The 16,033-nt window shown below is 45.8% G+C and overlaps 1 protein-coding gene across 2 annotated transcripts in view; it reads right to left on the bottom strand.

Annotated features, from left to right (window-relative positions):
• Nucleotides 1-3,045: 3,045 nt before the first annotated feature.
• Nucleotides 3,046-16,033, bottom strand: part of LOC104015363 (gamma-aminobutyric acid type A receptor subunit theta) — a 74,377-nt gene continuing 61,389 nt past the window's right edge. Inside the window, exons 5-9 of one of the 2 annotated variants that reach the window (XM_009468095.2) lie at nucleotides 12,859-12,941; nucleotides 8,859-8,996; nucleotides 7,095-7,247; nucleotides 4,087-4,331; nucleotides 3,046-3,589 (exon numbers count right to left, since the gene is read on the bottom strand). In XM_009468095.2, the coding sequence (XP_009466370.1) occupies nucleotides 3,212-3,589; nucleotides 4,087-4,331; nucleotides 7,095-7,247; nucleotides 8,859-8,996; nucleotides 12,859-12,941 (997 nt within the window). In that variant the 3' untranslated portion in view covers nucleotides 3,046-3,211. Of the gene's footprint in view, nucleotides 3,590-4,074; nucleotides 4,332-7,094; nucleotides 7,248-8,858; nucleotides 8,997-12,858; nucleotides 12,942-16,033 lie in introns of both variants that reach the window. The other variant, XM_009468094.2, reaches the window with a different exon arrangement.

The following is a 16,033-nucleotide window of genomic DNA, read 5'->3' on the forward strand; positions in this document are numbered from 1 at the left end:
TCCTACCACACATTTGTCAGGCTTTTACTACAACTATCAAATTACTGGAGTTCCTGAGTCATCTCCCTCAGCTTCATAATTTCTTACCACATGGCCATTTGTTCTCCCTCCAGTCTTAATAGGCTTCTTATAACTGCATGTTTTTTTCCCTTCTATTGTTCTGACCATCCTTTACATTGCAATCACATATATAAAGGGTAAGTTCTTAGATATTTTATTTAATCATCAATCAGCTGGTTAGACTCCCCTTAAAAACTGAACCTGTTGATAGGCAGCCTCCATCTGGGAACTGCAGTCATCTGACATGCATATCTACCTACATTATACTGCTGATGTCATAAAGCACAAATTTATGACTTCCATTAAAACATTTAAAAGCCATTTCCAAATAGAATCCCTCTGGAAAGCGTAACTTTCTCCATTGCCCAAGCTTTAACTTCCCTCATATCAGGTAGACAAAACTACCCAATCCAACCCTAGCCCAGCTCCAGTCCAGCTCCATTCACTCTTCAGAGTCTTATTCCTATACAGACACAGCCAGACTGTAAGGTGCAAAAACATTGGGAATACCCATTTTCAACAGTATCGCTCTTGAATGTGGAAGCCAGCAAGAGACTATTCTGCAGGGCAGCTGGGAATCTAAGTCTGATTTAACAATTGTGCTAAAACCTTGGTGAGTCCAGGGAAGCCTGGACCAAATGTGTGCATGCATGAGCATGAGAGAGGGAGACAGAGATTGGGGGCAATTGAGAATGATGGATTCTCTATTTTATGCTTAGGATTCTATTAATGGAAGATGCATAAGACACATTACTGATATGAAAATAACAATACTTATTACTCTTATGAGCCCTGATCCTGCTTCATCCAAGTCAAGGTAAAACTTTCCATGACTTCAGTGTTACTAGGACAGGCCTATAGTGATTCACATTTTCATAGCACTGTACAGACATAAATTAGTGAATTAAAACATATGCATTAGACGCATCTGTCATCTGAAAACCAGGAGTTTCCCTGGTCTCAGAGGACCAATCTGCTCTCCTAAAGAATGGGAATCAAGGAAAAAGGAAGAGAATACTATCAGGAAAATAAAGGGATGGTTGGATTCAAGGCAGTGTATGCCTGTGTGTCTGGCATGTAAAAACCTCCATCAGGTAAAAACAAGATTCTCATCATTACTCCAGGAATGACAGAATGACCCTAGGGTTAAAGTTTTGCACTTGTGAATTTATTATTTTCATGGCTTTTATTAATATTATAAGGGAGATTATCAATCATCAGTGATTGCCAAAGTGGCCAATAATTCAGCGATTTTCCTGAAAGTCACTGGCTCCTTTGGAAAAAGTTGACCTTGCTGTGCAAGGCCAAGTTACCCTTCTGTACCTTTATAATGAGTGCATGTGGATGGAAGCTGCTACAGACTTAGGGGCTTCCACAAGCACTGACAAGCTCAGCATTTTCATTGCAACCTTCACCCTGCCCAGTCTCACCCATCCCATCTTCCAGCGGGATGATGCTTCATGGAACTCTACCGCATTGTTAGTTACATCTTCTGCAAGAAGGGACACAGGGTGCTCTTCTCTACACTCTACATGTATTAACAGACATAAAGCAAGGACTGATAGAAGCAGTACAGCTCAGAGGGTGCCAGCCCACCATTTGCTTCTGAACTTCTTAGGAAAGGGGATAGTTTTCATTTCCATATTTTTTTGTTCTGAAGCACAACAAAGTTAAATGACATCTACCCTTTCCTGCACCTTGCTGTAGGCTATGGTCACTCAGTGGGCTGGAGTGTGAAGTCCCTTGTCTGGCACAAGAAACAGGTAGAGGGTGGGAAGGGTTGAGTTTTCAGAGTCCTGCAACTGCTTTTCTCCTCAAACTCAGTAAGAAAGATGCAGGGTGGGAATGATTAGGAACAACCTCTCCTTTCAGGACTGAATCAGCTCAGTCTACTGGAGATCAGATGCCAGCGGTGAACAGCAGTACTGTCCCACTGCTGATCCCAAAGCTGTCTCTTTCCTCAGCAAGTATATATTTGCACAATGTACCTCTCCAGCTCTGTCTCTCTAATACAAGCTGGGAGTCCGACCTCCAACCTCACAAAGTTGCAATGAGCAAACAAAACCCTGCTATTCCCCCCCAAAACACTGCCAGTTAAATGTCATCTGTGTTCTCTTTCTACAAAAGACGTTACAAAACCCCCCTCCCCAGCTCCCCTCCCCAGAAAACATGCTTGCGCACACACATCCATATCTACATACATGCGCACATACACACACACAGATGCGTCGCGCACACACACACACACACACACACACACATTCATACAAGAAAAACAGCTTGCAAACTCCTGAAGGTGGAAAAAGGCAACTTGCAAATGTGCCTTTGTTTTTGATAAGCTCCCTCCTCCCCCCCCCATAACCCTACATTGCCCCTTCCCTCCCAAATAATTGCCTTGTCCTCCCCCCTTCCCAGCTCTTCCAAAATAAATATTCTTTTTATTTGTTGGTTTAAAAGATTCTTTTAGGCTTGTAAGCAAGAGAGAGGGAGAGAGAAAAAGAAAAGAGAAATCTCATAGCATGAGAATGAAACCCCACCATCTCCTGAATCCATGAAAGAATAAACATGAAGGGGTTAAGAGCAGCGACAGAAGAAAGATTAAAAAAATATAATAGTACTGAGAAGAGAAAGATGAAATTCAGTAGTGAAATGGAAGTGAGGATAGCGCATTAGTGAGCACAGCCAAAGATAACCTATCCCCCCACCAGTTTTTGACTCAATTTCTTTAAATCTCCCTCCCCCCCTTTTTCTAAACTTGTGGTTTTTTTGTTGGGTTTTTTGTGGTTTTTTTTTCTTTTTTTCTGCATTTTTTCTTTTTTTTTTCCTTTCTTTTTTTGGTTTTTGGTGGTTTTTGGTTTTTTTTTTTTACAATGGTTTAAGTCCTTCAGCAGGAAACCAAAATTGAGACAAACACATCCCTCCCTGAAACCAAACCCCCCTCCCGTATACCCTTCTCTCCCTTACCCGCCCCCCACACTCCGTGGTTCTACATGTGCTGAAAAGAGAAGAGTAAGCTTAGAATAAATCTAATGAATCAAAGGAATAAATGATAATGATAGTAAAGAGTAAAACCCAAACCCAAAAGACCACAACACTCCTGTGTTGTCATTGTCTGAGTGTCTGTCCCTATCTCTCTCGGAGGCTGCAGGCATCAATTTACATAGTACAACCAGTAAACAAGGTTGAAGAATCCAAAGGTGATTGGAAAAATGATTCGTGACCACTTGTCAATGGTGCTGACGTCTGTCAGGTCTGGGATTTTGAGCTTCAGCTTAGATGACCGCCGGCGGAGACGGCAGTTGGCACGGTTGCGGGCCGCGGCGTGGTGGGTCAGCGGGACATGGCGGTCCAGGGTTGGGTGGTGACCAAATCCATCCCGAGAGGCCAGCTGCTTGCGGAACTGGATTCCTGAACCTTCAAAGGACATGACAGAGTTTCGAGAGTCACCAACACTGCTCATCATGTCCGTGGCCAGCAGCTCGTTGTTCATCTCCAGAGTGCTGAGGAGGATGTTACCATAAGGGTCAACCTAGAACAGGGAAGACAGAGAGAAAGGTAGCAGGAATGTCCTGTGCACAACGCATACAGGGCCACACCATCAGGGATGATTTGAACTGTATTCTGTGTAATAATACCACTGATTGGGTTGTTTGTGAGCTCTGAACCTGGACTTCTGTATTTGAAAATGTTGTCCACTGATGCTAGAGTTGAAGGACTAGCCACATGTGCTTACAGCAAAATTTTGGGCGGGGTAGCGTGATTCTGCCAACACCCTAGGACCAAAAGCCACAGGGGTACTTTTGGGTACACCTGCCCCATGCAAGAGGATGGTCCTGATGAGACTGGCTTGAGGATGATGACAAAATGATCAAGGAGAAAAAATTCCCATTAATCACCAGACAGGGGAACTGGAGTTCACCTCTCATGGAGAAAGGCTGCTCCACAGCTCACCCAGGACTGAATGAACAGTGGATAGTCTGAATTCTCCTGCCACAATGAAAGAAGGGGACAAACCTGCTCTCTCACCCTCTTCTCCTCATAACGGTGGCGCTCATTATTGGCCTTGCTGATCCGTTCACTCTGTTTCTTTTGCTGCCGCGGGCCTCGCCCAAAGAATATGTAGTTGACAAAAGCATATTCCAGGAGCGCCAGGAACACGAAGACAAAGCAGCCCATAAGATAAACATCAATAGCCTTGACGTAAGGGATCTTGGGGAGAGTCTCCCGCAGATGGGTGTTGATGGTAGTCATTGTAAGTACCGTGGTGACCCCTGTAAGGAGAGGGTAGGTGCTCTGTTACCAAGGTGGGATGGTTTCCTGAAATGCCACTCTCATCTTCCCCATCCCTCCTCCCAGCTGGACAACCTCAAGGAGGGATGGGAGCAGTGCAACTGGGAAGAAAATTGTTGTTATTCTAAGCCCAGCTGCCCAGTACAAATTGCTGCAGAAAATAAACCAGCCGCCAACAGTGGGAGAAACTGTCAAAGCTGAGTATCATCAGGACGATGGGGGCCAATATCCTCTGGACCTTGGTTCTTTAAGTTCTCCCTGATCCTCCTTTTTTCCCTCAGTGTGGTAGGAAACATTCAGTTTTGCTCTCAGTCTCTCAGCCTCTTCTCCTCCCTTTTTTCCACTTCATGAACTCATCAGGCTTCCCTGGGCACTACTGAATGCCTCAGTATCCGTTACATGAATTTATAACCTGCTGTGTCTTTCCAGTGCCATGAATAGGAGGAAGACTGAAGAGATTCCCTCTTCATGGCACGCTCTTTTTTTGCCTGCCTCATAGGCTTTTGTCTACATCCTTGACCCCATCAATTCCACCTTCCTCTCACCAACTTTACCACTCACTACTTCAATTATCACCTGTACACACTCTTCCCATGGTTCTCACGCTCTCCTTTTTAGGCCTACTCATATTTCCTGCATCTTAAATAAACATTTCTTGGCCTCATTGAACACTTTTTTCTCCATTTGCTCAGACTCCAAGAGCCTGGTGCACCATGATTACTCTCACAGCTTCAGTCCTCTTCGGTTTCTTCTCAGCCTCTTCCCTTCTCTGGACTGTTAGAGTGGCCTCAGATCTGTCTCTTTGACAGTCTTTTGCCAGCTTCAAAAAGATGGCAGTGAACCTTCATGCTTCTTTTGGGGGCAGTAGCTTTTCCTTTTCAACCTAGTCTTTTTTTCCTGCTTCTCTAGCTCAGCTGTCCTGCTCTTCTTACTACCTCACTGAGCTCCTTTTCTTCTAGTGTCACTCCTCCTCATTTCTCTGTTGGCAGCTCTCATAGTCTCCATGACCCTAATTTGCTCCTGTGGTTTCAGCCCTACCTCTACAGTGACGCCTCTCAAACTTCTCTATGCATCCTGGACCTGCTTGTCCTGTTTCCCCTTCACACTCGTCATGTCTTTAGTGTCAGTCCTGATAAAAGATTTAAAGAACTAATAGTCTTCAGTTCACAGAACAGTAAACAGAAGGGAAACATATTTATATACATACAATATATTATATTGTCTGTATTTAGACAGTAGTCTAAATATTCAGAAATCTGGGGCAAAGAAAGGGGGAATAGAATGTTCTCCACGTCTCCATTAAGAACTGGACAAATTGCAATGGAGACTTAGGACAGAGGCAAAGAAGAGTTTTTTGACTGTATGAGCAGGTAAATCTGGAGATAAAGTGCCCAGAGGAGGCTGTGGAGTCTCCTTCTTTGGAACTTTTAAGGATAAGTTAGATAGAGAGCTGTCAGGAATAGTTTAGGAAGAGCTGTTCCAGTTTTGATCTACAATGTTTTTCTTCTGTCTTCTCCTTTGAATCCAGATGTCAGCAGAAATTCAACAGCTGTGCATCTCATGTCCACCCTTCTGCTTGTACTTTCACTGTGCCAGCAATGTCTGCTATGGTCTCTTTTTCTTCTCTCACTGATTATACTCTTGTCAATGCAACTTACCTTCTTAATTTACCATGTTCTTCTAGTTACCCCTCTGTCTTCCTATGCCAGCCTCTCCAAGCAAGCACAGCCAAATCATCTATTTTGTATCTTTGTACAAACCATCCCTCCTCTGAGTCTTCTCAAACTCTGTCTTCTCCTAGAGCTAATTTAAGCCTCCAACCTTTTCTGTAAGACCCAGCCTCTACCTGTGCTCCATTGCCTCTCTGAGCCTTTTCCCACTCACAGATGAAATCCTGCTCCCTCCTTGGCTCTCCTATTTCCTCTGAACTTTCTATCATGTTGCACAGCCCCATTCTCATATGCCAGCCATCCCCCCTTTCTCCTGTTCTTTCTTCAAAATCCTCATCTGCAATCCACCCCCACTTCCCTTCTGTTGCTTAAAAGACCTCATTTTTTTCCTCTTATAGGAAAACATTCCTATTTAGGGGAGCATGTGCTTAAGAAGAACTTGGACTTTAACTGCTGTCCCACATTTGCCTTGGTTATGACAGTCTTCAGCTACAAAAAGTGTCTGTGTGAGGCCTAAACTATCATTGTGTAATGTCGCTTCCTTTATTTTTTTCATCTTTTCAGCCATTCACTCATCATTCTTACTACTTTTTGGCCACCCACCCTCAGCATTTATCATCCAGCTAACCAGTCCTGGCACATCTGTTGACCAAGAGGTGCCCAGATGTCTCTTCTTAAGAAAACAAGTACAAACCAGAGTGAAGGAACTGGTGGGCTTGTGGCATGTCAGAGTCTCACATGTCTGCAAAGCTGTGACCATTTATGCTTTTGTTATAGAGTTTAAACTTGCACCCACAGAAATCTGTGGTAGAACTTTTACTGATTCAAATAATACAGACTCAAGCTTGGGAAGTACTGATACTCTGAACAAAAAAAGTAGTTCTTCCGGCTGAAAATTTGAAGTTTGTTCTCAGAAAAAAAGTCCTTCATTTGGGACAGCAAGTTTGACAGACCTGTGTGGCTTGCTTAGCTGCTACCTCATAAAGAAAAAGGTACATTTTCTTTCTTACAGCTGTCCTAGATGATCTCCCTCAAATGAACACCTTCTTCAACATATAATGAAAAGGTACATACCCAGCGCCACTCGTGCAGCAGAAGCATCGTAATTGATCCAGAAGGAGACCCAGGACAGGATAGTGATGAGAATAGATGGCATGTAAGTCTGCAGGATGAAGTAACCAATGTTCCTCTTAATCCGGAAACTCAAGGATAAGCGCAGGTATGAACCTGTCAATGAGATATTAAAAGGAGATGTTGTTTGAGAGGAGGGAAAGGCTGTATTTATGGTAAGAGCTTAGGTGAGGAATTGAAATTTTATTTGGAAAATGTTCTCAAGAGGCAGGGATAATGAGAAATCTCTCTTTTTTTTTCATTTGGTTTTGCAGACTCATCAGTTTTTGGAGGGGAGCTCTTCAGAGTCTGCTCAGCTGGCTCAGAATATTAAGGAGAAAGGAAACTCTATATAAGTTACGTTATTATATCAGACATCACAGGAGAATGTCTGTGCAGTGCTGAAATTGCTATTATGGTATGTGCCAATTTGAGACAGGCTTACACAGGAGACTTTAACCCTATATCTGGATGCAGTGAGATGATTTTCCAATTTTTTCATGTGCTAGCTTTTTCACCAAACAGCAATGAAGATCTGAATCATATTTTTCCCATGCTGTTCTAAAAATGGGTTATGGTCAGACTGGGCAAATTCATATGCAAATAGAGTACTGTTAGTTAATCTGTATGTCTTTTTTTTTTTTTTCAAGTTGTCGCAACTTCCTCCTAATCTTTAGCAAACCAAATGGGGATAGTGACGACAATAAGTGCTTTTACAGTCCTTCCACTGGAGCAGGGTCATTTTGACCGGGACAAAGCAGGGCCTTTCTCATTGCTGTGAAACAAAGTCCAAGTATTTCCTCCTTCCCACCTCCATCCCTTAGGCAACATAGCAGCCTGAAATATGGGTGTAATTGTGGGTTGGCAGCCAAATAACAAGAGAACAACAATCTTTAATGATGAAGGAGGTAGACTGGGAAAAAGGTGGTTATGTTCTCTCACCATTATGTGCCATTTGAGTAGCTTGAACAGACTACTTCACCAGTCTTTTTTTGAAGGTCTTACCTATTTAGACTGCAAACTTCTTTTGGAGGAATATTGCCTCTTGTTGTGGGTCTCTAGATTACCATTGCAATGGGACCCTGCTCCCAGCATGCCCCCGAGGCACAATTGTAACAACATCACCATCTGCCACCACCTCTGATAGACTCAGGCTGTGATTTCATGGCATTTCGAGAATTGTCCTATATAACAGGCGTGTGGCATGCTGTTTTGGCAGTGAACTCCATGCCAGATCAAAGTGAAGACAGCAACCAAAATCCAAACCCCTCCAACTTTCCAACTGTTAGTATCTGAATCGTCCCAAGGTATTCTCTCCAGATCTTTTTATTGCCGTGTACAGATGGGTTTGCATCATTTCATAGACCACTTGCTTTTCAACTGATATATACTTCTGCTTACTACTGCACCTACATTAACTTCGAGAGCCAGTTGCAAACCACGTAAAAATAAAGTAAAGGCTGAGAACCTTCTAAAGAGGTTCTGTTTTGAGCTCAGTTGGTGTTTTGACTAAGAAATGAAAACAACTGCAGCAAAAAAAATGATCCCATAAGTCTCTGAAGAGAAGCAGACAAAAAAAGCACTCGGTGGGCACAGAAGATGCCTCTTTCCAAAGGAACAGGACCCTAAGTTGAAGTGCCTCAGCATCTGAATCAGAGGAATAACCACACTGACATTGATCAGCAGAAGGTTCGCACATTCCATTGCATCCCTTCAGCAGAGACTCACCGGTGGTGAAGACCACTTCCCTGCTGACGAGCCTCTGCTCGATAATGGTGAACTGGGGCAGTTCTAGCACCTCCATCCCTGTGACAGCAGAATCATTTCCTTGCCAGAAGAAGACAATGTCATCTACTGTGTAACCGTCTGCAGAGATGAAGAAGAACAGAGAGAGAATTAAGCTGACAAGAAGGAGCAGATGACACCCCCATTTTCACTAAGGTGGAAGAGGATCCAAAGGAAAGCCCACACCATCAGATAGCAAGCATAGCCCCTCCCTGCTGACGTACTTTTCTTCTTCAGCTGAGCTTGGCAGTACAGTCCTCAGGAGAAGAGGAAAAAATTGGTCAGAACTCCCACTTCTGGCTAGAATTCAGGAGAAAATGGTGAGAAGTGGTCTGTCAAGCCTTGACTTGCGCTACATAATCTCCATGGTTGACATGACAAGGACTTGTGCATCAGAAGCCTCTCTCAAATGCACCAAACACGGCATTTTGCTTTTCAAAAACTGCCTCCTTTTACCAGAAGGGGGAGACCACACAATACATTCTGGTGGGGACTAGGTAAACACAGCAACTAAGTATTAAAAATTCCCAGAGAAAAAAAAAGATTTACAACAGCAGTTGAAAGAAATTTGAGCATCAGAGTATCTCTCTCTTCTAAGTACTCTCAGTCAAAATTTGGAGCCGGGAAGTGGACAGCTTCTCTGAGATTGAGGGCTGCTTTTACCAAGTGCTGGCTGAAAAGAGCAGTAATGGGAGAAGGGAGGAGAGGGAGTCAGGTTGGTAACAAATATTCATCCTTTGTGCTTCAGGGTAATGGATTTGTTAACTCAGCCAAGGGTACAGCCTCTTACTTTAATCCCAAACTATACATGCCAGACAGGGCTGCATAGGCTAGAAGTGCTGAGAAGTCCAAAGCCACAGTCCCAGGAGAAAGACTCCCCACATGCTCTGGACTTATGGGTAATGAGGCCCAGGGAACAAAATCGTGCAGCTCCCCTCCCATCAGTGAGATGTTCACAGCCCTGCCTGTTGCCCTTGTGGGCAAGGATTCATTTCCACTTGAAAATTAATGCTGCTTGTGGCAAGCTGGGTTTTGAAGCACTGTGGCTGTTGCTACACAAGGGGTGGCCTCTTATTCTAAGCAAAGTGCAGAGCTGCATGGGAGAACCTCTGTGTAAGGCTTTGCTACGGCATGGTGCAGGACTTCTTTTACAGCATGAGCTTCAACTATGCCCACAGACAGCTTTTATTCACAACCTGCACTGCAGCACAATAGCCTGCCTTGTCCACAAGCCCTCGCAGCAGGGGCAGTTGGCTAGCAATACCCAGCAGGGCTAACATCCACTGCCACCAAAACCAGCACCAGTGTATGAGTGGGATCAGGGGAATGAAGAGCTGTTGAATGTACCATGGAGGAGAAATTCTTCTACCTAGCCTTAGGGGCCAAGGGTTACCCCAGATCACAGCTGAACCTTTGAGGATAGTGTCATCCTGCAGCTCCCGAGTGGACAAAAAGCTGAGCAACCTGGTCTCATCTCATAGTTGACCCTGCTTTGAGCTGGGGGCTGGACTAGACACACCCTGAGGTCTCTTCCCAAACTGAATTATTTGATGACTGTGTAGTTTCCAAGTCCACATCCTGTGGATGGAAATTTTACATTTTAATTCATCTGGCTCAGACTTTCAGACTCTGGTGGTTATTCTGAATTTTTTGAGGAGGTTACCAAGCCCTTTCCACCCAGTGCTCCCCCTCTGCAGAGGTGCATCCAGCCTGTAAACAAGTCACCTCTCCACATCCTTTGCAGTAAACAAACCAGATTGAGCTATTTAGGTTTCTTACTGCAAAACATCTTCTCTAGCCCTTGAACCGCTTTTTAGCATCTTTTCCTAACCTCTTCTGATTTCTCAACTTCCTTTCTAAATTTTGGAAACCAAATATAGACAGAATCCCTTTCCCCGTCTCACCAGCGACACATTCAGAGGCCAATCAATTCCCTGCTCTGACTCATGGCTCCCCTGGTTTATATAACCAAGGCTCATTCCAGCCCTTTCTGTCAGAGCCCTGCTATGAAACCTCCAGCAGCGGTGCTCGGGGCTGCCATCCCTTCATTTCCCCTGGTTGATACCCATGCGGGTATGAGTCCCTCAGTCTGGCAGCCTTGCCCGCGCTCCCACACCCAGGCACAGACCTCCGCATTTAGCTATATTCAAATGCATTCTGGATGTATTCAAATTGGGAGGTATTCAAACGTGCAGCGAGCAAGCCACGCAGACTGCTATATCTTCATCATCCACAAATTTAACAGCAGTGACTTCAAATTTACTTCCTGATCAGCAATGAAAATGTCAAATTACAGTAACTAATTTTAGGAGATCTCACAGTTAACTAGCTCTATTCCATTTATTCTATGACCTGCTGGTATTGGGTACCAATTTTTGTATTTTTTTTTTTATTATGGCATTATGCAATATGAAAGCAAACATGTTTATTGGGAAGCCATTTTTTAAAGTGATTCTAAAGGGAAAGGTTGTTCAGTCTAAAAAGAAATGCTTCACTTTGATTTCTAGCTTTAAAAAGAAAACCAAATTTCTGTTTTACTTTTAAAAAGTAAAAGAACTTTCACAAAGACAAGTAATTTCAACCTGAAATATCATAAAGTATTGATACGACGTCTTAAAACATCAGATTAACAGCCTGTTTGCTGCCTGCCTCATCAGGTTTTCAGTGAATCCTGGCACACAGCTAGGCAGGGGTATGCACAGTGAGGGCTATTTTCGGGATGGAAGGATGGGATCAACAGGCAGTGCCAGCACTGGCTTATCTCCTGCAGGTAGGTGCCCCGAGCTGCTGTAAGGAAGGAGACCCCAGCTGCCTGCTGCTGCTTTACAAACCCAGCACCCCTGCACCACAAAAGGGCTATTATGGTGGTTTGTTTTAGGGGTTTTTTTATATACTTTGTTTTTTAAGCCAGCCATGAAAGGACTGTTATTCCAGAGTTGTGTGGACTTGGAAGCAGTGGACTTGGAAGCAAACAAAATGGAGCCCTGCAGATTTCAAACGTGCAAGTGTTTGAAAGACAAAAGCTCTGAGGAAAGAAATGATTGAATCTCTTCATCTCTGCATGGATCTTAGAAATATCGTAAGGAAATGTAGCTTCGACTAACAAATTGGCTTGACATGTCCCATTAAAAACAAAATTGCAACATGGGGAACTGTGGGTAATTCTCTGCCTTCTGTTTTCTTGGTTGTACCGTAAACTATTCTCAAAATGTTAAGGAGTGCCAGAAATGACATGTCATTAGTGTCTCCAGCAGGACCTAATTTACATCCCATTACCCGCCACACCAAGCGCTGCGATGGCTGCGCATCCCAAGCAGTGAGCGAGAAGGGGGCTCCCAGGCGCAGGCAGGGCTGGGAAGGCGGCACGGCGCCTTCCAACTATGGATGCTGTGGGACCTCTTTTATGAAAAAAGCAATTCTCTGATAATCACCACTGAAGCTGCATTATCATTACTGTGAGATCTGCTGCTCTGGACCGCTGCTGCGGGGATACTGCGGTGCATTTTTATGAGGGAGAGCCGGACCTCCTCCACCAGCGCGGTCAGGAGAGGCTTTCCATAGGAGTCAAGGGAAGATCCGGGTGGGGAGGAACTGCAGGAGGGCTCAGGTCCCACCTCCCGTGCAGAGCGGGGCCAGCCGCAAGTGAGGGCAGGCTCCCAGGACTTTCTTAGGGCTAAAGGAGGCTTCCACCACCCTTCTGAGGGTGAGAGTGATTTTAATGCCTAGCCTGCTGTTAGAGCTCCATTTTCCTGGGCATTTCACCCACGAGGTCCCCTCAGGATGGAGTTTGGATGAGGGAGCCTGGTCCTGCCACAGGGGACATCCTCCAGGAGGCGTAGCCCATAACACCCCTGGGAGGCATCCCATGAGCGGGAAGCTGCGGTTGGGGTGGGTGGCATCAGGTGGCACCGTGTGGCAGAGGACGGGTGTGAGGCATACGCACAGCTCTCGATCTCCAGCGTGCAGTTCTGCTGGTCCAGGGGGTACCTCCGCAGGTCCATCATGCAAGCGGCTGTGGTGGTGATTCTGAAAGGGGAAGGGAGAAAAAAAATCAGTTGTATGTTTTTTCTTCCTAAAAAAAAAAAGGAGAAATGAAAGGCAGACATGAAAGTCAGGCAGCATTTGGGGCCGCTGTTTCCCTGGAAACCAGGGAGATCCGTGGTGGGAGGTGTGAGGGGCGGGGGGCTGGATGCAGCTTACCCTCAACTGCACGGCTTAAACCCTTCGTGACTCACATCAGCAAGGCAGTATCTCTATTAACAGGGTGGGGAGGGATTTGTGTTCCTCCTCTGTCTCTCCCTTGAGAGAGACAAAGGAACCAGGAGTAGGCAGAGCTATGGGCAGGTGATGAAGAGGCATGTCAGTTCCTAAGAGGGAGACAGCTGACACGTGTCTGTAAAACCTATGGAGAAGAATAGCTGACCACAATATCGCCCCCCTTTCCTCCAGAGTTGCCCCAATGACCCTACTAGCAGCTCCCCACCCACCCATGCCCCCTCCATTGCACCCACTTTGGCACTGCCAAATCAAAAAGCCTAGACCCCACCAATGGGGCCCTTCCACTCCTGTGGGCTCATGGCTCTGGTAACAGAGTCACTCTTGCGCAACTGACTACATGATCAAGATTCATGAAAGACGTGTGTGTGTGTGTGTGTGTGTGTGCATCCCCCTGAAAAATAAATATGGGGAGAGAATGAGGGTCGGTGTTGCTTTGGGGGTGTCAGAGCACGGGGTGGGGGCAGAGCGGCACGGTGTCTGCAGTGGGGTTCACTTGAGGGTGCAAGGAGGGTTTGTGTGTGTTACACATTGTATATGAAGGAGCATCGCTCTCTGGGATGGGGAATTTTGGGGTGGGATAGAAGAAGGAAGAGGGCAGGAAGCAGGGACAGAGCAAATCAACAGCTAAATCCCCAATCTGGCAACACCGCCCTGGAGTTAACAGGCTGCCCCTCTTTTTCAAATATATTGCTCCCCTCACCCTTTAATGCAGTTTTCTTCCTGTGCAGTGTATGTGTGCAGAGTGCTGAAGAGGGGGGAGAGATTGGTGCATTCCCCCCTCTTTTTTTCAATTAACCATCTGGAAGGCATTAATCAAGCTACACATTTTTTACTATGTAGGCATAACCAGTGAACTGTTAACAAGAAAGCTTTATCTTCTGAGCCCTGTGGCCTGGGAGAGAGAGAAAAGAGACGAAGAAAAGAAAAACAAGAAAGCAGAGAGGATGAGATGGCGAACCAGCAAAAAAAAGAAGGAAAAAACAGAAAAAACATCAATGAAAGAAAAAGAGACAAGAAAGGGGTAGAGAATGGGTGAAGCTGGACAGAAAATTGGGAAGGGGGGGAGAAGGAGGGTGTAAGCACCTGCAGGACAGGGCTGCCCCAGTGCAGGTATGAGGGTGGGGGCTGCAGCAGGGCAGGCGAGCAGCCCCGCAGAGCTGCTGGCTCTTTAAGAAATCTCGTGTGCTAAATTTATCTCTCTGCTGTCTGTGAAGACTGTTTGTAGGAGATGAAGCCTTGAGGAGAGCCTTTGCCACTGCCTGCCGTGCTATAAATAGAACCGAAGAGACGGAGAGAATTTATATATATCCTCACTGGGTCTAGATACAACATTGTAACTGCCCTCTCTCCGAGCAGGGGGCCCAAGTGAGCTCTTAACCCTTTTATCTGTAATGTGGTTGGGGTGGAGGAGAAAGCTCAGAGGGGGAGAAGGATAACAGGACAGGAGCCACTTAAAAATTATCACCATAGCTTTGGGATTGCATGTATTGCTTTTACAGCTTCCCAGCTTGGCATCTCTAGGAGGGCTGCTGGAAACTCAATGCGTCTCCCACCCTAATCCTCCTGGACCAGGGTAGATGGGCACAGGAGACCATGGTGGAGGAGCAGATCCGAAGCACACCTGGGGGCAGCTGCTCCTTGCCAGGAAAGCCCAAAGTGGCAGGTGCAGAGTCCATCCTGGCCAGGCACTGAGACCAAAGAGTCACGAATGGGTATGACTCATCCCCCTATGCCGCACACGGCGTATACTGTATATATTATACTGCACCCGTGGGAAATAGCAGTTACAAATGCGTTCTCCTGTTTTCCCTAAAGTGTGAGATGCAAAAATGTATTAAATGAAAATTTTCCACCCCATTTGTGGGACCCTGTGGGCTAAAACCTTTCCACAGTGTCCGTCCCAAAACTGCAGCCTGGCTGGCTCACTTGGCCACACAAAGGACATCCAGGGGAAGCCTTTTCTGGTTTGAGAGGGACCCTCTCGCCTCTTGACAGGATTTGCTTATCACCTGCAGTGCTGGCTGGAAATGCAGAGCACGACACAGTGAGCTATGGCTACCACACTCCATGCGCCAAATCCTGCTCACACTAACAGCCGGCGTAAATCCAGAGCCACTCCAATGATTTTTGCAAGATCGCACCAATTTATATCAGCAGAGGTTTACAGCAGGGAATAATTTAGCCCTGTTGATTCAAAAAGAAGAGCACCTCAGGACAGGCAGGACAGAAAGGAGAAAAACAAGATTAAGAGGGCATCTGTCCTCAAAAGTCAGATAATTTCTCTTTCCTTCTAATTAAAGGATGGGTGTATCCACACTGTATAGTTCAGCATCCTGCAGAGATACCCCAGTTGGCTGCAGGTCCCAAACCCCTGGTGATCTGCCCATGTAACGCTGCTCAGGCAGGTGAGAAGTGGGACCATGTAGGGTGAAGGTTTTGTTCTGTTTTCAGAGTAGAGGTAGCACAGCCGCACATGGCTGTCCTGGGCTGTAGCCACCTGCTCATCTGGAGCATTCACAGCTGCAGTGCTGTACCTATGGTGAGGTCGCCCAGCAAGCCCAGGGACACCAGCACCACAGGATCACCTAGATGTGGGGCTCCTGCAGCACGACAAGATGTGAGGGGCAGCTGGCTTGGGGCACCAGGTTCAGCTCAGGTACTGCCTCTGGGCTTCCTCAACCCTGATAAACCAGCCCTACTTGGGATAAAGCAAGTGGTATCCCAGAGAAGAAGCGGGTGTTTAATTCTTTAGACTTCAGATCTCAAAAAGCATCCTGGACACCAACTTCCTTTTGCCATACCCTGCTTGAAGTCCATGGGTGACCCACAGCATCACAACC

Source organism: Nipponia nippon, unplaced genomic scaffold (assembly GCF_047370975.1).
Source record: "Nipponia nippon isolate SJK-2023a ecotype South Korea unplaced genomic scaffold, ASM4737097v1 scaffold_12, whole genome shotgun sequence".
Lineage (NCBI taxonomy): Eukaryota > Metazoa > Chordata > Aves > Pelecaniformes > Threskiornithidae > Nipponia > Nipponia nippon.